Consider the following 22,795-nt stretch of genomic DNA (forward strand, 5'->3'; position numbering starts at 1 on the left):
TGGTCCCCCCCCCCAAAAAAAGAAAAAAACAAAAACCTGTGTTTAGAATTCCAAGGTAGGGATGACAGATGGTAGCAAGTGAGGGGTCTGTCTGGCTATGGAAGTGCCAGAAGTGACCCTTCTAGCAGTGACCACGGCACTTCTCATAGCTGATTGTTCCAATGGTTACTCCATGTTATTTTGTGGGGGAATGTGTGTGTGTGTGTGTGTGTGTGTGTGTGTGTGTGTGTGTGTGTGTGTGTGTGTGTGGTGTGTGTGTGTCACTCTCTGCTCTGCTCAGGGCTTACTCCTGTTTTTGTTTTTTTGGTTTGGTTTTTGGGTCACACCTGGCAGCACTCAGGGGTTACTCCTGGCTCTATGCTCAGAAATCTCTCCTAGCAGGCTCGGGGGACCATAAGGGATGCCGGGATTCGAACTACCGTCCTTCTGCATGTAAGGCAAATACCCTACCTTCATGCTATCTCTCCAGCCCCAGGGCTTACTCCTGGCTCTGCACTCAGGGGGTCACTCTTGGCAGGGGCTGATGCAGGGTTCCAGAGATTGAACCCGGGTTCAACCTGACTGCAGACTTCGGCAGTTAAGTGCCTTAACCCCTGTATTATCTCCCCCTCCCCCCCTCCAGTTATTTACATTTTGTTTTTATTTGGGGGCCACACTGGCAGTGCTTAGGGCTTATGTACTCCTGGTTCTATAGTCAGGGGGTCATTCCTGGCAGCGCTCTGGGGACCATATTGGGGCTGGGTTGGGATGGGTTCAAGGCAAACGTCTCTACCCCATGAAAAGTCACTCCGGCTGGCTGGCACCAATTTGCTTTACTTATTTTTATTTTTTTTTATTTTGGGGTCACACCTGGTAGCACTCAGGGGTTCCTCCTGGCTCTACGCTTAGAAGTTGCTCCTGGCAGACTCGGGGGACCATATGGGATGCTGGGATTCAAACCACCGTCCTTCTGCATGCAAGACAAACACCCTACCTCCACGCTATCTCTTCGGTCCAATTTGCATATGATTTCAATTAATTGATTAATTAAAAAATTTGGGGGCCACACCCAGCCGTGTTCAGGGGTTCCTCCTGGCAGGCTCAGGGGACCATATGGGATGCTGAGGCTCCAACTCGGGTCACCCTTGTGCAAGGCAAACGCCATCCCTGCCCCATCAATGTTATTTTTAATTAATTATTTCCTATTTGCATATTATTTCTATTCACATTCATTCTATCTAAGTTCTCTTTGCATTTGACTCTCCCTTCCCTTGCTCTGGAAGACTTGAGGGGAGAATTGGGGGAGAGGGAGCACTTCCAGGGAAGAAAGGGGCGGTGCAGGGAAAGTGCCTGTAGGGGGGAGGCGTGCTGGGCCTGGCCTGGCCAGGAGGACGTTGCTGCCCAACGGGGCGCTGGCTAGTCCCGCCCCATAGCAACCAGTCCCGCGTCGCTGCATAGAGACAGCCTGCCCGACCCCTTAGCGCTGCCAGGAACCGGGTAGGTAGGCCTTGGGGGACCCAGAGACTCTGGGGCGACCATAGCCAGGGTCCTCCGTGAGACCGGGAGAGCTGATGGACGGGACCAAGGACCCCTCTCCGGCCCAGGATCCTTATTCGAACCCCAGAGATGCCAGGAGCCTGCCAGAGCCCTGGGCATTGGGAAAGCAGGGGATGCACGTTGGCGATAGGCCTCTGACTTAGCAGGCAGGATTTGGGGGCTCGCACTCCAGTGCTCACATTGGAGCCAGCCTCCTTTCCTGTGTCCAGCTGGAAGGAACCAACCCAACCCACTACTCTCTCTCTCTCTCTCTCTCTCTCTCTCTCTGTCTCTCTCTCTGTCTCTCTGTCTCTGTCTCTGTCTCTGTCTCTGTCTCTCTCTCTCTCTCAAATGGGGGAGACCCATGTGGCCCAAATGCTCGGTTTCTGGCAGCCTGCTGTCTCTAGCTTAGGGTTGTCACAGAGGTCAGTGCCTTTACTCGTCCAGTCACCCAAACTTGCTTTCATCACCTGTTTTCTGGGCATCAACTATATGCTATGGCAGGACCAGTTCCATACATACCTAATGCTGGCTTTCCAAAGATCAGACATTTCAAGCATTTTCAGCCCGCATGCCCAATCAGCAGGATGTAGCCAATGTGCACATATTTGAAGTGAGATATAGGGGGGCCAGAGAGATAGCACAGTGGTAGGGCGTTTGCCTTGCAAGCAGCCAATCCAGGACAGATGATGGTTCGAATCCTGGCATCCCATATGGTCTCCCAAGCCTGCCAGGAGTGATTTCTGAGCGCAAAGCCAGGAGTATTCTCTGAGCATACCACGGTGTGGCCCCAAAACAAAACAAAACAAAACAAAAGGTGGGGCTGGAGAGATAGCAAGATAGTACAGTGGTAGGGCATTTGCCTTGCAAGTAGCTGACCCAGGACTGACATTGTTTTGAAACCTGGCATCCCATACGGTCCCCCATGCCTGCCAGGAGTGATTTCTGAGCACCAAGCCAGGAGTAACCCCTGAGCGCTACCGGGTGTGGCCCAAAAACCAAAAACCAAAAAAAAAAAAATTAGATAAAGTGTGCACAAGTTAGATATTCACTAAAGGGAGGAACCTCAGATATGGGAACATTTGTGTGTGTGTGTGTGTGTGTGTGTGTGAGAGAGAGAGAGAGAGAGAGAGAGAGAGAGAGAGAGAGTGAGAGAGAGAGAGAGAGAGAGAGAGAGAGAGAGAGAGAGAGAGAGAGAGAGAGATTGAACTTGGGTAGACTATGCAAGGCAAGTGCTCTGTCTGCTGTATTATATTTTTGACCCTGTTTGCAGGGGTTTTATCACGGATGAGCAGATGAGCAAGCCCTGGCCAAGCCACTGTGCTTTTGGACAACTTCAAAATTCATCACCAGGGAAATATTCGGTCAGGGAAGCTTTACAAGAAATTGTCCAAACTCTTCTGGGGAAGAAGAAAGAGCTTTTCATATAAAACTGGTACAAAATAAAAGGGAGGTGGGAGGATTCTACGATTATCACTAGACATTTCAAGAGAGGGACCGGATAGATAGCACAGCCATAAACCCAGGACAGATGGTATGGTCCCCCGAACCTACCAGGAGCAATTTCTGAGCACAGAGTCAGGAGTAACCCCAGAGTGTGGCTCGGTGACCCAAAAACAAAACAACACAAAAAATCGAAAGAGAAAATCTTAACAAGATGAAATTGGGACCTGGCCCAATCAATTCTTTCTTTCTTTCTTTCTTTCTTTCTTTCTTTCTTTCTTTCTTTCTTTCTTTCTTTCTTTCTTTCTTTCTTTCTTTCTTTCTTTCTTTCTTTCTTCTTTCTTTCTTTCTTTCTTTCTTTCTTTTCTTTCTTTCTTTCTTTCCTTTCTTTCTTTCTTTCTTTCTTTCTTTCTTTCTTTCTTTCTTTCTTTCTTTCTTTCTCTCTCTCTCTCTCTCTCTCTCTCTCTCTCCTCCCTCCCTCCCTCCCTCCCTCCCTTCCTTCCTTCCTTCCTTCCTTCCTTCCTTCCTTCCTTCCTTCCTTCCTTCCTTCCTTCCTTCTTCCTTCCTTCCTTTCTTCCTTCCTTCCTTCTTCCTTCCTTCCTTTCTTCCTTCCTTCCTTCTTTCTTTCTATTTATTTATTTATTTATTTATTTATTTATTTATTTATTTATTTATTTATTTATTTATTTATTTATTTTTGGGTCACACCTGGCAGCGCTCAGGGGTTACTCCTGGCTCTACGCTCAGAAATCGCTCCTGGCAGGCTCTGGGGGGGACCATATGGGATGCCGTGATTTGAACCACAAACCTTCTGCATGCAAGGCAAACTTTGCCCTACCTCCATGCTATCTCTCCGGCCCCATGGCCCAAGCAATTCTGCATCTTCTTTCCTCATAGAACCCCAGGACCTCACAGCTAGGCATTTGCAGCACTGCTAGCTGCTCAGAGCCACTGCTTTGGGCACTCTGTACTCCTCAATATTATTGCCAACTGTGGGATAGCTGGTTTTGGGGGGAGCCCTTTGGACATGCTGCTTGACTGGCTGGAAGAGAGGGGTGAGGACAGAGCTGTCTGGTCACAGTTTCCAGGCAATGCTGCACTAGCCTGTAGCTGTTGAACTTATTTCTTTTTTTGTGTTTGTTTTGGGCCACACCCAGTGGTGCTCAGAGGTTACTCCTGGCTCTGCACTGAGAAATCGTTCCTGGCAGGCTCGGGGAACCGTATAGGATGCCAAGGATTGAACTCAGCTCTATCCTGGGTCAGCCATGTTCAAGGCAAATACCCTGCTGCTGTTCTATTGCTCTGGCCCCTGAGCTTTCTGATAGCTATTTCTGTGGCCCAAATGCTTGAGTAACCACAAAGGGCTGTAGGTCTCTGGCAACTTCGCCCAAAGACTAACCAGCTTCTACCAGCTTGGTGCAATCAACCAGAAAACTTCTCCCTGCTGCACCTGCTGTGGCTGGCTGCCTGGAAGAACCTGTGCTGAAAACAGTTCTACCTGCCTGACCTGTCCCCAAAGTTTCACAGAGTTTGTTTCAGGGCCCAAAGCCTGCTGGGCTTCAACTCATTGTGGCTGAAAACCCACAGAGGTCTACCCTATCTTTGAACAAAATCGCCTAAGAGCAAACCTTGGATAGCCCCAGACCCAGCTCCAAGGAGAATCCCCCCACATCCCTCCTTTTTTTTTGTTTGTTTGTTTTTGGGTCACACTTGGCGTCTCTCAGAGGTTACTCCTGGCTCTGTGCTCAGAAATCACCCCTGGCAGGTTCAGGGGACCATATGGGATGCTGGGATTCAGATCACTGTCTGTCCTGGGTCAGCTGTGTGCAAGACAAACACCCTACTGCTACATTATCGCTCTAGTTCCCACATCCTTCCTTTTTTCCAGCTCTTAGCCTGAGATACTCTTGGCTTTTCACCAGTGAGAACAGCAATGTAAGTGTCTAGGAGAGCCCCTTAGGGGCAGAGGGAGTCTGGATGTGGAAAACTTGCTCCCCTTGGAGCCATTTCCCTTGAGTGGGCTGCCAGGGAGTACATCCCAGCAGAGCCCTCAAAGGCAAGCATGGAAACTGCACCCCACCCAGAGGCCCCTCTCAGGCCCTAGTGAGGACTCAGCCCAGACTGGCAGAGGCAGAGCTGAGCTCAGGACACCTCTGAGGGGTAGCCTCTGGCTGAAAATAATTGAGGGGGGTATAACCAAACAGGGCTCTCCTCCTCTCTCTGAGTATCCCAAAAACTGAGTATCCCAGTTTTTGCTCTCTCTCTCTCTCTCTCTCTCTCTCTCTCTGATTTTCGGGCCACACTTGGTGACACTCAGGGATTACTTCTGGCTTTGTGCTCAGAAATTGCTTCTGGCTTGGGGGACCATATGGGACACCGGGGGATTGAACCTCGGTCCATCCTAGGTTAGCGCCTGCACAGATGCCCTACGGCTTGTGCCACCACTCTTGCCCCAGCTCTTATTTATTTATTTTTTTTAGGAGGGATAATAAGTACAGAAGGAGCTTGGAGCATCTGTAGAACCATTAGCACTGACCTCTCTCAGTGCTAAGTCTGGGGGGCTCACCTTACGTCTACAGCATCTCAGAAAGGCCACTGTCTGTTCCCATCTTCCTTCATTTTCCCATAATCCACATAGGGCCTGAGGCTTTTGGAATGGCAGATGAGGCCTCTGTGCAGGCATCCTGGTGCCCAGTAAGGGTGGGTGAGGTTGGGGGGGGCGATTTCAATCTGCCTGTAAGGGTCCAGGGAATACTATTGTCTTCTAGGTGCCCTGACAGGCATAGCTATGAAGCGCAGCTGGAAGCAGGCTGAGAGAGAAGATAAGGCCCCCCAGGGGCAGGAAAGTCAAGAGCAGAGTCTGAGGAACTATCACGACCCCGATTTTGTGGCAGAGACGACTTCTTCAATCCCTGACTCCAGACCCCCACCTTTCCCTCTGCCCCTGCCCGTACCCCCAGTCATTCCCTCAGACTTGGCACAACCCCGGAAGTTGCCCCTGATGGGCCATGATAAGAATTATCCTCTGATGAAGCAGCGTGGGTTCTACTCTGATATCCTCACCCCAGGATCCTTGGAACAACTTGGGGTGAGTGTGTTCACCACTTCCTAGGAGCCCGGAGCCCTTCTTGTGCCTTCTGTTCATCTGTTTTCTCTCTTCAACAGTGCATAGTCCACTTCACATTGGTCTGTCCATCTCCCTGTATGTCTAGGAATCTGTCCATCAACCTATCTACCCACCCATCTATCCATTTACTTACTGACTCACCTATTCTTCCACCCACCCATTTATCCACTCACCCATCCATTCTTTGACTATTTGTCCATTCATTCAACAACTATCACTGAGTCATTCCATTTCATACAAAATGGGCCTTGAATGCAGCCTGAGGATGGGACATCTGTGTCCCTTTTATAATGGCAATGTCACTGGAGGGGGAGTCTCTCCCTGAACTCTGATAGGGAAGGGAATCTTTAGATGATGTGGATTTAGATGCTGGGGTGATTGGAGAGATGGGGAGCAGGGGAGAAGCCTTTCAGGCAGGGGAAACAGAAGGTACAAAGTCCTGTGGCCCCTGGCAGGCAAGGCTGGGGAGGAACTGAGTAGGATGTGAGAGCAAGGCTTGGAAGTGAGGGAAGATAGAGCAGGAAGACTAGGGGGAGAGTTTGCTGTCTCAAGGCAGCCCCAGGAAAGTGTTAGGGGAATGGGAAAAGAACAGGTTGGTCCTCACTACCCTGGAGTTGTAGAAGGACCCTTGAGAGGGAGGTCTGCATAGAGACCCTTGCTGGCCTGGCAGTGCCTTTGTGGGTGGCTCAATTCCTGAACCTCTCTTTGGCCTGACTTCTGGACCCTGCCCCGTGGGAGTGGAAGTGGTCTCGGAGTTAGGGGCATTGCACACAGGGACCTGGGATGCTTTCTTCCCGTTACCCCTGTGGCTTCTGAGCAGGAACTGTGCATATTTACCGGGTCAGCCCTGCTGCTGTGCCTCTGAGGTTCTCCCTGGCACTGAGGACCCTCCCAGATTCCGCCTAGCTCTTTCTGGATTTGTTTTTAGGAAGTATCCCGTGGCCCCTCCATGAGACAGGGCCTCCTTCGAGTAGCCGACCTCAACAAGTTCACCCCTAAAGGTCAGTGCTCCCAGGGCTGTGGCCTGGACTTCTGGGGAGACAGAGAGTGTGGGTTTCCTCCACCTTCTAGTGGGGCATCCCAGGAGCAGAGATGCTTCATCTGCCTCAGGGAGGCAGATTCGGGTACCACAGCTACAAGTTCAGCACCTGGATCGGGGTCCTGAAGATTGAGACGGGGTTCACGGTCCCTGGTAAGACAATGCATTGCAGCTGAAGGTGGATGGTCTCTGTGGGGTCTCTTGGCTTTTGTGGGTTTCTAGAGGGTGCCCCCAGGTTGGGTCCTCCTGCAAGCTGCCTATGTCTTGGCCCCAAAAAGGTACGGGGACCCTCTGGCCTGGTCTGTCATTAGGGTGGGTCATTTTGTGAGCTGAGAGTCCCCAAGGGCCACATGCTGGTGACCCTTGCTCCAGTAGTGTCTAGGATACTCATGACCAGAAGAGAGGCTGGGATGGCAGGGAATTACCACTCTATCTTCCAGTTATATACCTTGTTTTATTTTCTTTTTTGGGCTACACCAGGTGACCCTCAGGGGTTACTCCTGGCTATGTGCTCAGAAATTGCTCCTGGGATATGGGATGCCAGGGGATCACATCGAGGTCCATCCTAGGTCAGCAAGTGCAAGGCAAATGCCTACTGCTTGCGCCACTGCTCCAGCCCAAGTCCTTGCTACTCTTTTGACTTGCTGCCTGGTGTGAGTGATGGGCCATGAGGTCAGGCTTGGAGACAGCTGGGAGGAGGAGAAGTCATTGAGCAGGGCAGGAAGAGAGGGGCAAAGCAACTGATTCTGGGGTGCTAAAAGGGCCTTGTCCTTCTGCTAACTCTCAGCTTCCCTATGCTCATTTGCTTTCTTCCTGGTGTTTTATCTTTGGGGTTGTGGGCTTTGGCTTGAGCCCCTGTCCCTCCTCCCTTGCATCCCTCTGCAGTCAACACCTTTGAGATTCCTGAGGACTTTGAGGATATCCTGGTGAAGCAGCGAGTGGGGGCCACCACCCAGCTGCTCACTGACACCGACTTCCCACTGCAGTCCTATGAGCCCAAGGTGCAAGTGCCTTTCTTGGTGCTGGCTGGCCAGTGTCCCCGCAAAATTGAGATCGAGAGGTACAGTCTATGGGCTGGGTTGAACCTGTCTTTCAGCCTATGGTGTCCACTCAACACAGGGAAACCCAACCCAACACAACACAGCACATGCCAACGCAACACAACAACCCAACAAAAACAGCTGCCAGCTGTTTTAGAAAGGAGACCTTCCTTTCTAAAACAGGTCTGTTTACAGACGTATAGAGTAGAAGAGTGAGCTCAGATGGGCTGAGCATTGTATGCAACAGTCCCAGGTTTAATTCCTGGCACCACATGGTCTCCCTGGCACCACTGGGAGCAACCCCTATGCACTGAGGTGGGAGCAGCCTCTGAGCACCGCCAGATGTGGCCCCCAAACTCAAACTCAAGCTAAACCAAATAAAGTCTTCTAGCCACTTAGAATTGGGGAGGTGGAATTCATGTCAATGGTGGCAGGACAGAGGATTTTTTTGGGCTTCTGAGTCCAGCCCCATCCTACTTTCTTTTTTTTGGGGGGGGGAGGGGTCATACCTGGTGGCGCTCAGGGGTTATTCCTGGCTCTGTTCTCAGAAATCGCTCCTGGCAGACTTAGGGGACCATATGGGATGCTGGGAATCAAACAGGGGTCTGTCCAGGGTTGGATGCTTGCAAGGCAAACTCCCTATCACTGTGCTATCTCTCAGGCCCCTCAGTCTACTTTCTGGTGAGGCTCAAGAGGGCCACGCCCAGGCTCCTTCGGGCTTTGGTGATGTGGTGGCCCCCTCACTCTAGCCATGTGTCATGACTTTTCTTGACCAGGAGGAAGCAGTTGTACATGAGCCTGGACATCGAGAAACTGCTGGCTGCAGAAGGAATTGACTCCAACAAACTCATGCCCAGGCACCCAGACCCCCAAAACCCCCAGACTATTGAGCAGGGCCACGATCCACTCTTCCCCATCTATCTACCACTGAAGGTGAGTCCAGTGTCTATGGAGGGCTGATAATAAGGGAAACAGCCCCATCTTTGGGTCAGACCCAAACAGGGGCCGGTGGCTGTCACTAGGACTCACTTGTCAAACTGGACAAGTACATAGAGCATTCTGGGTAGGAGCAGAAGGGGTGTCATCAGCTGCTTCTCTGGGAGTCTGGGCAGCCTATGTGCCTGACTTTTGACCTTGCACCACCAGTCCCTCCAAGCTACATCTCAGCTATTGTGCTCCCTGGGATGGGAGGATTGGGGTGGATATAGTTGTGGCCCCTTTGGGGATATTGACAGGGTATTGATGGGAAAACTGGGTCCTGGGAGTGGGGAGTGTTCCTGCTACTCCAGTTCTTCCTCTCCATGACCTTGGGTCTATTTTCCTTGGTGGTCCCACTGAGGGAGGCCTCCTGCTAACTCGAGTATCCTCGGCTGCAGGAAGGGGAAGGGGAGCTCAGGAATGTCTGAAGCTTACCTCTTCCCTTGGACCATCCTGGCAGTGGAAGAGGAGCTGGTGGCCTTCTCTTAGTCCCTGGGTTGGCTGGGCTAAAGACCCTATATTCTCAGAGTTTACTGTGAATTGCAGAGAAGGGCTTAGCTTCCTGCTCCCCTATCTGTAGGTCAAGAATTTGGCGAGGTGCTTCTTTGGGGTACCACCCCTTGCCATTCTCTAGCATGCCCAGTCACTCTGGGCCCTTCTCTGAAATTTATCTTCAGGTATTTGATAATGAGGAGTTTGACTGCCGAACTCCCAGCGAGTGGCTCAATATGGGCTTGGAACCGTGGTCTCAGGACAGAAAACCTGTGCCCGGAAAAGCCCTCCTTCCCACAGACGACATCCTGGGGCACGGTGAGCCTTGGTAGATCTGCAACATTCTTCCCTGCCCTGATTTCTGGGCTGAACTGGGTCCTGGAGGTTCTGGGCAGCAGGGACTCCCACTTTTGAGATTTCCTAGATGGGGAGACAGTCCAAAGGACTGCACTCAGAGTCAGGAACTGTGGGGTCCTGGGGTGACATTGGTGGGAGAGTTGGGGAAAGGATAGTTGAATGGTGGCTAGTGTTAAAAACAAAATCTTGGGGCTGGAGCAATGGCGCAAGTGGTAAGGCATCTGCCTTGCTCGTGATAGCCTAGGATGAACTGCGATTCGATCCCCCGGCATCCTTTTTGGTCCTCCAAGCCAGGAGCAATTTCTGAGCATATAGCCAGGAGTAACCCCTGAGCGTCACTGGGTGTGGCCCCCAAACAAAGCAAAACAAAAACAACAACAACAACAACAACAAAAATCTCTTAGGCCGGAGAGTTAGCTCAGTGGCCTGGACACATGCTTTGCATGTGTTGTTGCTCCAGAGTCAATTCCCAGCATCACTAGAAATAGTTCTCAAGCAACAAGGTAGGAGTGCCCTCACCCTGTACTCTGCTGGGTGTGGCCAAGAATCCCCCAATATTTTATTTTTTATCAATTAAAATATGTATGCTTATTGGAGATGGTCAGATGTGTACAAGATGTTCAAATGGTCACAATTTAATCCCTTCTATCCAGTGTCCAGAAATCACCACTATTGGACCAAAGTAGGTGAAGCTCTTGCCTTTCAGATGACTGACCAGGGTTCAATTCTTGGCACCCAATATGGTCCCCTGAGCCCCACAAGGGCCCAAAACACAGAGCCAGGTGTAAGCCCTGAGCAAGAGTTAGGTATGGTCCCCGAAGCAAAAGCAAACAGAAATCACTACTGTAATTTTCAGAAATCCCAATTGAAATGGGCTTCTTGATATTATGACTTCTTAGCTCTGCATGAGCCCACAGTCTCTCACTCTCCATCACACACACACACACACACACACACACACGCACGCACGCACGCACGCACGCACACACACGCACACACCATCCCCTCAAGTATATAAAGTTGCACTCACATTTTCATGGCACAAATTCACCTACACGGGCCTGGTGCTAGCCCACCAGTTAGGAAGCTTGCTTTGCATACACCCAACCCAGGTTTGATCTCACATAGTTCTGGGGACCCTGAGTCCCACTAGGGTGACTCTGGTAATCCTCAGCATCACTGAATTATGCACTGAGCTGTCAGCACTGCTGGCAGAAAATCACCAGTGGGGCCCCAAGAACTCATTTATTTTTGGGTTTGTTTTTTTTTTTTTGGCCACACCTGGTGACATCAGGGGCTACTCCTGGCTCTGCGCTCAGAAATTGCCCCTGGCTTGGGGAACCATATGGGATGCCGGACGATTGAACCATGGTCCATCCTGGGTCAGCAGTGTACAAGGCAAATGCCCTACTGCTGCTCCATTGCTCTGGCCCCAACAATCTTTTGGACACTACTTGGGCTCTCCCTTCCCAAACAAAACCATCCCCCACCACACACACGCATATACACACACAGTCATACATGCAAAAACACACACATTCTTGCATGCACACACATACATGTATTCACACATACATGCGTGTATGAGCCTCCCTTCTTTCCACTCCTCCCCCAAATAGATTTGCTACTTTTCAGTCTTTTCTGTGTCCCTAGAGTCCACGTATTCCCACTTTGATCCCAGTCTGTCCTCCTGCCTTGTATTGCTGCCAGTGGTCTCTGTGTAGGCTTCCTAGGAAGGCTTGTGCCACTGGGTTGGTGCCAGGAAATGGCCTTGCCCCCATACAGACCAGGGAGGGCACCTGCCTTCTTTGAGGGAATGGACCTATTTTGGGGGGCTATACACAGGCAAGAGGAAGTGCTGGGGAGTGCTGCCAGCTGCCAGACACCTCCAGAAATGTCACTGAGCAGGCTATACATTTATGTTTTGATTTAAAAACCTGTTAATGCCAGAATCAATTTCTCCAAACTAGACAAGGAGCCCAGAATGTTCCCTTTACTTCGGACTTAATTACAAAAATAATTTAACTCAATTGTTCCCAGATCTCCAATTCCTGGTGATAAAACCTAAAGGTTTTTTGAGCTGCATTAACTTTACTTATTTGTCTAGGTTTTGGGGCCACTTCCAGCTGTGTTCAGGGGCTGCTCCCAGTCCTATGGGGCTCAGGCTATGTGGTGTCTGGGATTGAACCTGGGTCTCCTGCTTGCAAAGCAAGCACATTAGTCCCTTGAGTCATCTCCCCAGCCAGGCATTCAGTTTTAAAAACATTTTTATTTTAAGTACCGCGATTTACAAAATTGCTATTGATAGGGTTTTATATCTAAAACTTCCAGTACCACATTAATCATGGTCCACTTCCTTCCACCATTCTACTAGTGTCGTCCCACCCCCCCTCATCACCATCCATTCCCTCCTTTGACCCTATTTTGTTATTTTTTTGTTTGTATGTTTGTTTTGGTTTTTGGGCCACACCCGTAGGTGCTCAGGGGCTACTCCTGACTGCACTCAGAAAGTGCTCCTGGCAGGCTCAGGGGAGCATATGGGATGCTGGAATTCGAACCACCATCGTTGGTCCTGGATCGGCTGCGTGCGCTCTCTCTCTCTCTCTCTCTCTCTCTCTCTCTCTCTCTCTCTCTCTCTCTCTCTCCCCACCCCCCCATAGGAGGAGCTTTTATACAAAACTTTCTGGAATTTTTTTATACATAAAAATTGACCACTTGGGACCGGAGAGATAGGATGGAGGTAAGGCATTTATTTGCCTTTCATGCACAAGAACGGTGATTCGAATCCTGGCATGCATCCCATATTGTCCCCTGTGCCTGCCAGGGGCGATTTCTGAGCATAGAACCAGGAGTGACCCCTGAGCGCTGCCGGGTGTGACCCAAAAATCAAAATAAAAAAAGTTGTCTACTTTATGTATTGGGTCACCATTTAGAAGTCCAATGCGCTATCCATTGTGCTATGGAGCCACCTTGGGTCTCCATTTAATGCTACTGGTAACTTGGTCAAGTGGGGGAGTAAGGGAAGTTAACTCAAGAAAAGAATGGTTCTGTCTCTCTGTTCAACTCACCTCAGTCACCAGAACTTGGGAAAATGCCTGGCATAGGTTAAGTCAGTCTTAATCTTAGCACAGGCATTGTTAGGTCCATCACCTTCACTCACATAAAAGAATTTCAGGAGGAAGGGAAATGGTAAAGGAAGATAGTATTTTATTTAGAAAGATGTGAGGGGTGATAAAGAGAGAAATAAAGGTTCAAGAAAGAACACATGCTCCTCCTGACTGGTAATAAGGAAGCAAAGAAATATAGAAACAGGGGCCAGAGTGGTGGTGCAAGTGGTAAGGCATCTGCCTTGCATGCACTAGCCTAGGATGGACCACAGTTTTTGATCCCCCAGCGTCCCATATGGTCCCCCAAGCCAGGAGCGATTTCTGAGCGCCTAGCCAGGAGTAACCTTTGAGCACCACTGGATGTGATCCCCCACCAAAAAAAAATAAACAAAAAAGATTATGGGAGGGATGGAGTTATTGTACAATGGGTAGGGTGTTTGCCTTGCATGTGGTCGACTGGGGTTCACTCTGGCTTGCCAGGAATTTCCCGAGTACAGAGTCAGGAGTTAACTCCTACATCACCAGGTGTGGCCCAACCTCCCCCCACTTCTCCCACAAAACAAAACAAATGAAAAGATTATGGGAAGCCTTTACCTTGGGCCTATATTCTTGAAGGGGTCCAGCTTAGCCATTCTCAATGATTTCACTGCTTGAGGCTGTCCGGTTTCCTCTCTGGGCAGAGACATAGAACATCCTTTTAAGCGACATCAACTGCCAGGGCTCACTCAGTGGAAGCAGATGGGTCGTCGGGGGGGGGGGGGGGGGGCAGTGCCACTGAGACCTACCGCCTACACTCAGAGACCCTATCTTGGGAGCACTTGTGCAGTCCCCTCCTATTTCAGAGGACCCCAAGAATCTCGAGCTGAAGTATGAATGGTGCCAAGTTGGGGTCTTAGACTATGACCCAGAGAAGAAGCTCTACCTCGTGCATAAGACGGATGACTACGGCTTGGTGCGGGACGAGGATGGGGACCCCATCCTGAATGGCGGAATGACGCCTCAAGGTGTGCTCTGGGCCCTGCCCTGGGCCAGGCCTGGGCTGAGGCAGTCCCACCCCAGGGTGCAATCGACCCAGGTCTGCTGTCCCTTTAGTTCTGTGGGCCTGTTGTTGTCTGTTCCCCACATCACTAAGAACCAGAGGCCCCATCACTGAGAGAGTCCAGGATGGGCTGGTTTGAAAAAGTGGCCCTGGTTTGAAAACCCAAGTCTGAGCTGCTGGGAGGTGGGGAGGGAGCCTAGAAACCACTAAGGAGATTATCCAGCCTAGGTGAGGCACCTAGAAATGAGCATTCCACAGCCTCCCAGTTCACTCCTCATTTGCACAGCCAGTGGTCAGGGAATTTAGGGCAGGATGGTCCTTCCCATTTTACAGATGTGAACTTGAGAGCCGGGCACCCACAACAACAGCCTGTCTCCTCCCGCTTCACCTGCAGGACGGATGCCCCTCATGGCCTGCCAGTACTGGGTGCCACGGATCCAGCTGCTCTTCTGTGCCGAGGACCCCCGGGTGTTCACGCAGCGCGTGGTGCAGGCCAACGCCTTGCGCAAGGACACGGAGGCGCTGCTGCTGTACAACCTGTACGGGACCTGCATTGCCCTGCGATGGCCAGCGCGTCCTCGACGAGCAGAGCCAGAACAAGATCAAGCAGTGGGCATGTGCACCCCCCGGATGCGCAAAGGACCCTTGTGAGTACCTGAGCATCCCTGCTGCTCATAGGGCAGAGTGCTTCCCCTCCACACCAGTCCGTGGGGAGGTTGCCCCACTCTCCTCTTGGGCTCCACATGTGTCTCTTTCTTTCCAGATCTCTCACTACTACTACTACTACTACTACTACTACTACTACTACTACTACTACTACTACTACTATTATTATTATTATTATTATTATTTTGGTTTTTGGGTCACAGCCCAAAAACTCAGGCGTTACTCCTGGGTCTGCACTCAGAAATCTCTCCTGGCAGGCTCGAGGGACCATATAGGATGCTGGGGATTAAGCCCGGTGCATCCTGGGCCTGCCACGTCTCGAGCAAAAGCCTTACCACTGTACAATCACTCCAACCCACTTTATGGAATTAGTAAGAAACTAGTCTCTGCCTAAAATGAGCCATCTTCAAAGAAGCTGTCTTGCTTCTCTTAGTGAGAAAAGGTATTGGGGGTGCTGTTAGGCCATTAGATAAATAATCTCATTAGTACTTAGAAATGAGTCTTTGAAGAAATAAGTGTCTGACAGCAGACAAACCAGAAGCTTATTTTACTTTTAGCATTTTTATTTAAGCACCATGATTAAAAACATGTTTGTAGTTGGATTTTAGTTATGAAAAAGAACATCTCTCTTCATCAGTGCAACCTTCCCACCACCAATGCCCCCCATTTCCTTCCTCCTCCACCGCCGGCCTGTATTCGAGACAGGCATTCTACTTCTCTCACTCATTACCATTGTCCGTGAATAGTTTGTTAGTGTGGTTATTTCTCTGACTGCACTCACCACCCTTTGTGATAAGCTTCATATTATGGGCTGGTCCTTCTAGCCCTCGTCTTTATTGTCTCTGGGTGTTATTGCAATATTGTCTTTTATTTTTCTTAAATCCCACAGATGAGTGAAACTATTCTGTGTCTGTCTCCCTCCCTCTGACTCATTTCACTCAGTGTAATAGTCTGCACGTTCATCCATGTTTAGGAAAATTTCATGACTTCATTTTTTCCCCTGATGGTTGCATAATATTTCATTGTGTATATGTTCATATGTTTATATGTTCCCGGCTTGCTTTCTTTTTCTTTCTTTCTTTCTTTCTTTCTTTCTTTCTTTCTTTCTTTCTTTCTTTCTTTCTTTCTTTCTTTCTTTCTTTCTTTCTTTCTTTCTTTCTTTCTTTCTTTTCTTTCTTTCTTTCTTTCTTTCTTACTTTCTTTCTTTCTCTCTCTCTCTCTCTCTCTCTCTCTCTCTCTCTTTCTTTCTTTCTTTCTTTCTTTCTTTCTTTCTTTCTTTCTTTCTTTCTTTCTTCTTTTCTTCCTCCTTCCCTCCCTCCCTCTCTCCCTTCCTTCCTTCCTTCCTGCTTGTGGGTCACACCTGGCGGTGCTCAGGGGTTCCTCCTGGCTCTGCGCTCAGAAATCACTCCTGGCAGGCTCAGAGTACCGTATGGGATGCCAGAATTCAAACCGGGGTTAGTCCTATGTTGGCCGCTTGCAAGGCAAATGCTGTGCTATCGCTCGAGATCCTGATTCACAGTTTCTTTAGCCACTCATCTGTTGTCGGGCATCTGGGTTGTTTCCAGATTCTAGTTATTATAAATAGTGCTGTAATGAACATAGGCACGCAGAGGGCGTTTTGGTGTTGTGTTTTTGTGTTCCCTAGGAGTTGTATAGCTGGATCCTATGGGAGCTCAATTTCCAGTTTTTTGAGGAATCTTGGGCTTTTATCATAAAGTGTGTAAAGTGGAACTGGCGTTCAGCTTTTTTTTTTTCTTCTTCTTTGCAGCAGCTGTCAGAGAGGTAGCACTGAGCAGTGTTTTTTTTATCATCATCCTATTTGTACTGTATGTGGTGTCAGTTGTCTGCTCTCTGCTAGCTTGAGGTAGGCTATTTTTTGGGGCCAGAGAATGCAAGCAGTTATTTCACATGTAAATTAATGGTAATTGCTTCTTCTCTTTCTCGACCATGTCTGCTTATAAAAGGTTTCACTGGGATGTTCTATTTCCAGTTAGTAGGGGGAAGCTCAGGTATGGACTATATCAGGCTTTTCCCCTCCCATGAAGTTCCCCTCCGTTAAGAGAAAGAAAAATAAATCCTTTTCTTTCTATGCTTCCAGGTTCTTTGCCGGATATGAAGCAAAGGTCAGATTAGTTAAAAAATAAAGACATTTGGGCCCCGAGAGATAACACAGCGGCGTTTGCCTTGCAAGCAGCCGATTCAGGACCAAAGGTGGTTGGTTCGAATCCCGGTGTCCCATATGGTCCCCCGTGCCTGCCAGGAGCTATTTCTGAGCAGACAGCCAGGAGTAACCCATGAGCACCGCCGGGTGTGGCCCAAAAACCAAAAAAATAATAATAATAATAATAATAATAAATAAATAAAATAGACATTTGTTTATTATAAAGTTTATGTCACACAGGAGCCTTCATAAAAATATAAGGACTGGGGCCAGAGTGATAGCACAGCAGTAGGGCATCTGCCAATCAGCCAACCCGGGTTCGATCCCCAGCATCCCGAATGGCCCCCAGAGCCTGCCAGGAGCAATTTCTGAGTGCAGAGCCAGGAGTAAGACCTGAGTGTCAATGGGTGTGACCCAAACACCCAATCCACACACCCCCCCAAAAAAAAAACAAAAACAAAAACATAAAGACCCAAGGGAGTAGTTAAACTTGTGTGTTTTTGTCGTTGTTGTTCTTTTAGTTTAGTCGAATCCTGGTGCCAGTATTCAAACCAGGGCTCTAATGTGCAGGACAAACACCTTAACCTTTACTCCTTGGCCTTGAGCCTGGCATTTTAATGCCACATTTAATGAAGTGGCCAAAGTCGTGGAAAATGTAACAGGACAGAGACAGGGCACTAAGAGAGTGACTGAACAAGACCTGTTAATCCAGCTTTCTCTGGACTCCTCTCCCTGGAGGTCAGAAAGATTTTCCTGTACTTGCTGCTTCTCAAATTTGTCCTGCCAAGGGCTGTCCTATTTTAAGGCAGCCTGTTCTAAACTGTGACTGGACAGTTTTTCTTCTAATACATGTTTCATAATGGTTTGAAGGCAGAGTTCATACACTCATACATGTCTAAAACTTAAAAGACAGGGCCAGAGAGATAGTACAGTGGTAGGGCATTTGCCTTGCAAGTGACAGACCCAGGACTGACGTTGGTTCAAATTCTGGCATCCCGTATGGTTTCCCGAACCTGCCAGGAGCGATTTCTGAGCACAGAGCCAGGAGTAACCCCTGAGCACCATCGGATGTGGCCCCAAAAGCCAAAAACCAAAGAAAAAAACTTGAAAGATAACATGACTGGACATAAAATTCTTGGTTTACACCTTGTGTCTTGGGATTTTTGAAAACTGCTTGTTCTTTTCGGGCTCTGCTTTGTTTCTTGTCACTTGTTTAATCTTTTTGCTTGAAGGTTCTGGAGATTTTTTGTTTTGTTTTGTTTATTGGCCATTCACAATGATGGTCAGGGGACCATTTGGTGCCAAGAATCAAAACGAGTGCCCTTACATGCCAAGAATGTGCTACAGTTATCTCCTAGCCCATTGTTCTTACCATCATCATCATTATTATTTTGGTTTTAGGCCATGCCTCGCAGTGCTCAGGGCTTTTACTCCTGGCTCTATGTCCAGGGATCATTTCTGGCAGATCATGGTCTGGCAGGGATCATTTCTGGAGGGCCATTTGGGGTTCTGGGGGTTGAACTGGCTCAACTGCGTGCAAGATACACATTACTTACTCATTGCTCTATCTTGCCATCCAAAAAAAAAAAATATATATATATATGTATACATATATATTTATTCTCTAAAGTCTCTAGTATTTTACTAGGGTATGTCTCTTTCTTCCCACCATTATGATCCCCAGACAACTGAGTGGGAATAACACATAAGAACTGCCAGTGCAGCCCAAAGCCAAAATAAAATATGTAGACTCAGATACTCTTTTGCTTCTGAAAATTTCTTTTGAATTAATTTATTATTATTATTATTATTATTATTTGGTTTTTGGGTCACATCCGGCAGTGCTCAGGGGTCACTAATATGTAGACTCAGATACTCTTTTGCTTCTGAAAATTTCTTTTGAATTAATTTATTATTATTATTATTATTATTATTATTATTTGGTTTTTGGGTCACATTCGGCAGTGCTCAGGGGTCACTAATATGTAGACTCAGATACTCTTTTGCTTCTGAAAATTTCTTTTGAATTAATTTATTATTATTATTATTATTATTATTATTATTTGGTTTTTGGGTCACATTCGGCAGTGCTCAGGGGTCACTCCTGGCTCTATGCTCAGAAATCACTCCTGGCAGGCTCGGGGGACCCTATGGGATGTCAGGATTTGAACCACAGTCCTTCTGCATACAAGGCAAACGCACTGCCTCCATGCTATCGCTCCAGCCCCACTTTATTACATTTTTTTGTTGATTATTTTTATATACCCAACAATGCTCAGAAGTCACTCCTGGCTCTGTGCTCAGGGGTAGCACTACTGAGTAATGCTCAGAGAGCAATATGGGATGCCAGAGATTGAGCCCAGCTCGGCCACATGCAAGACAACTGCCCTGTCTGCTGTACTATCATGCCAGCCTCTATATTCCATTTTTCTTTTTTACTTTTTTTTTTGGGGGGGGGGTCAGTAGCTCAGGGGCTACTTCTGGCTCCACGCTCAGAAATCACCCCCAACAGGCTTGAGGGACCATATGGGATGCCAGGATTTGAACCACCTTCCTTCTGCATGCAAGGCAAACACCCTACCGCTGTGCTATTGCTCTGCCCTCCCCCTTTTTTTGGTTTTTGGACTACACCCAGTGATGCTCAGGAGTTACTCCTGGCTATACGCTCAAAAATCGCTCCTGGCTTGGGGGACCATATGGGATGCCGGGGGATCGAACCTGGGGTTTGGTCAGAGGTCTGTCCTAGGCTGGTGCACACAAGGCAGATGCCTTATGCCCTGCGCCACTGCTCCGGCCTCTATTCCACTTTTCAATTTGATTTTTATTTTCCCTTGAATACTTAGTAATGTAGTCTTTCTTCTTGAGGTCATTTTCTTTTTCCATTCCTCAACCTAGGCTGACATGTATTCATTTCTTTTTTCATGCATTGTTTTTCCTGTGTTTTAGTTTTGAATTTCTTATTTAAAGCGGCATTTTATGTACCCCAATAATTTTATTTTAAACAACTCGAAGATTTAAAATGCATCTAACAGGTTGTTCTTTTCTACATTGTCTCTTTTCTGAGGGATAGGTGAATATTTTTTTGTTTGTTTGTTTGTTTTTGGGCCACACCCGGCGGTGCTCAGGGGTTCCTCCTGGCTGTCTGCTCAGAAATAGCTCCTGGCAGGCACGGGAAACCACATGGGACACCGGGATTCGAGCCAACCACCTTTGGTCCTGGATCGGCTGCTTGCAAGGCAAACGCCGCCGCGCCATCTCTCCCGGCCCAAGGGATAGGTGAATATTTTTATCACCTTTACCACTCAGCCATCGCCACCTTTACTATTTTCTTTTTTCTCTTTTTGGCTGCACCAGTGGTTTTAGGGATTCTATCTGGCTTTGTGGGTCAGATATGGGTGCAGTTCCGGGGTGCCAATGCCAGGATTCAAACCAGAGTTACATCAGCTTCAGCCACGTGCTAAGTAAACACTTTGTACTGTCTCTGGCCCAAGAGTACTTTTGTTTGTTTGTTGTTTGCTTTGAGGGCACACACACACCCCTTGCCTCCCCTGTGTTCAGTGGCTCTTCCTGGGGCTCAGGGATCACTCCTTATAGAACTGAGGGGACAATAAGAGGTACTAGGGGTTGAATCTGGGCCAGCCAGATGTAGAGCCCCCCACCTTACTGTAATATCTTTCCATTCGCTCCCCCACCCAAGAGTTCTTTAATGTGAAATCAATTCAGTCTACTTCAACTAGCATTTTAGAATGTTGAAGTTTTTGCTATTCCCTGTTCAAGAGCTCCCTCTGCTGTTTGTGAGTAGACCCCCCCCCCGTTTCCCCTAATTTTTATTATGACACCAGGATTTACCAAGTTGTTCACAATACAGTCGTTTTAGGCATTAAATATTCAAATTCCCACTGTTGGTGGGATTGGTATTCGAACCCTCCCTTTCACCAGTGTCCAGTTTCCCACCCACCACCTGTCTCCGTGCAGGCACAACAAAATGTACTTGATCCTGTTTGTCATAGCACAGAGGCAAATGGAATACTCAAAACTTAAATCAACAAGGGCCAATTTGAAAAGATTGTTCTATCTCTCCACGGTGTTACTAAAGTCAGTGGCTAAGGATTTACTGGGCTGTGGTAGTGCCTAAGGATTTACTGGGCTGTGAGCCCAGCTGAGCCTTCTATATTACAGCTTAGGCTCACTGAGGTTGGTAGATTAATATGTAGCTTTCCCATACGATTTTCTGTGATAGTACTGGGCTGACTCGACTATAAAATATTGAGGTGTCTCAAGGTTGCACAGAACTGGGCTATTTCTGTGTAGTTTATAGGATGTGGTGCTAGGCTGTTGTGATTCATGCAGAAAGGGGAATTTGCCCCTGTCCTCCCACTGAGGAGCATATATGTTCCCAGGGATGGAAATCAGGTCAGCCATGTACCAGGCAAATATTTTACTTGTTAGATTCTTTCTTCACCCCCTTCTGTGAGAAGGCCACAGAGGAATCAGGGAGCCAAACTGGTAGGTATCAGATGGGGTGGGGGGCCCTGAGGTAGCACAAAGGAGACGAGCCAGAGCAGGACCCAGCCTCAGTAGTCCCTGGGGGATGGAGTGTGTGAGCAGCCACTTTGGGGGAACAAAGGCTGGTAGTCTTCAGGCCCTGGGTATGGCTCTGGAAAGTGACTGGGCTACTTTGGCAGGGAGCAGGGCAAGCATGAGGGAGACTCAGACACACTGGGAAAGTTCTGACCAGGAGTATGGGCTGAGGGACCAGAGTGGCTCCAGTGGAGACACAAGAGACGAGAGTGGCTAAGAGCTCAGAGAGCCCTGAATTTAGGAATTCCTTGTGGCTGGCTCCAGGAGAAATGGTCTCAGGGAAAGGAATGGCTTCACTCTGGGATCCAGGGTACTGAGGCATAAACTTTCAGCCCCAGAGGGACAGGCTCAGATTTGAATTTTGTAGGAACTGGCACACTCAGGGAGAATGGGAATAGGAAGGGAAGGAGTGAGGAGAGCAGGTAGGGAGGGATGCATTGAGGAGTGGGGGACAAACTGGGCAGAGTTGGGGACTGATCCCACGAGAGGCAGGATGCAGGCTGGTGTCTGGGAGCCAGGGAGGTGAACCTGTAAGTCCAGAGAGATGTGTTCTGGTTCGAGTTGGAGCAGAATTGGGGTCCAGGTTCTGTGTGGACCCTATCTCTATCCCCGAGCAGGGTACTGGAGCACCTCAACAATCTCTCCAAAGAAGTGATCCTGGATTATGAGCGCAGCATGAACAAGATCAATTTTGACCGAATTGTTTCCTCCAAGCCTGAAACATTCTTTTACGTGACCCTGCCGAAGAAGGAGGAGGAGAAGGTACCTAAGCAAGGTGAGGGCCCTGTGGACACCCATCTGCTGAGACCCCTCCTAGGGTAGCTGTTTTGTGCCCAGCTCTTCTCTTCCAATCTGTCCCCACACTCATTCGCTTTTCCCACTGATGGAAGAACTGGGCAAAGGTGAACTAAGGAAGGGCAAAGGCGATTGACTGATTTTGGTTTTTTTTGGGGGGGGATCACAGTAGTGACCTGGGGGGCCATATTGTACTGGGATTGAACCCAGGGTTGCTGTAGCGTGCAAAGCATGAACTCCAGTCCTTTGAATGATCTCCTTGGTCCCTAGAAGATAAAAGGAAATATAATAGAGGCTGGAGAAAGAATCTAACAGGTAAAATATTTGCCTGACACATGGCTGACCTGAGTTCCATCCCTGGCAACATATATGGTGTCCTGACTGGAGTCAGTATTTGGATATCTACTTTTTTTTTTTTTTTTTTTTTTTTTTTTTTGGTTTTTGGGCCACACCCG

General features: G+C 48.6%; 1 protein-coding gene across 1 annotated transcript in view; it reads left to right on the forward strand.

Moving 5' to 3' along the window:
* Positions 1-5,746: 5,746 nt before the first annotated feature.
* The window catches only part of DNAH1 (dynein axonemal heavy chain 1), a 70,634-nt gene continuing 53,585 nt past the window's right edge, over positions 5,747-22,795 (forward strand). Inside the window, 10 exon segments of the mRNA XM_049777712.1 lie at positions 5,747-6,046; positions 7,014-7,086; positions 8,010-8,184; positions 8,941-9,097; positions 9,820-9,952; positions 13,941-14,102; positions 14,532-14,689; positions 14,691-14,748; positions 14,751-14,784; positions 22,163-22,320. Coding sequence (XP_049633669.1) covers positions 5,747-6,046; positions 7,014-7,086; positions 8,010-8,184; positions 8,941-9,097; positions 9,820-9,952; positions 13,941-14,102; positions 14,532-14,689; positions 14,691-14,748; positions 14,751-14,784; positions 22,163-22,320 — 1,408 coding nt within the window.

Source organism: Suncus etruscus, chromosome 7 (genome assembly GCF_024139225.1).
Source record: "Suncus etruscus isolate mSunEtr1 chromosome 7, mSunEtr1.pri.cur, whole genome shotgun sequence".
Lineage (NCBI taxonomy): Eukaryota > Metazoa > Chordata > Mammalia > Eulipotyphla > Soricidae > Suncus > Suncus etruscus.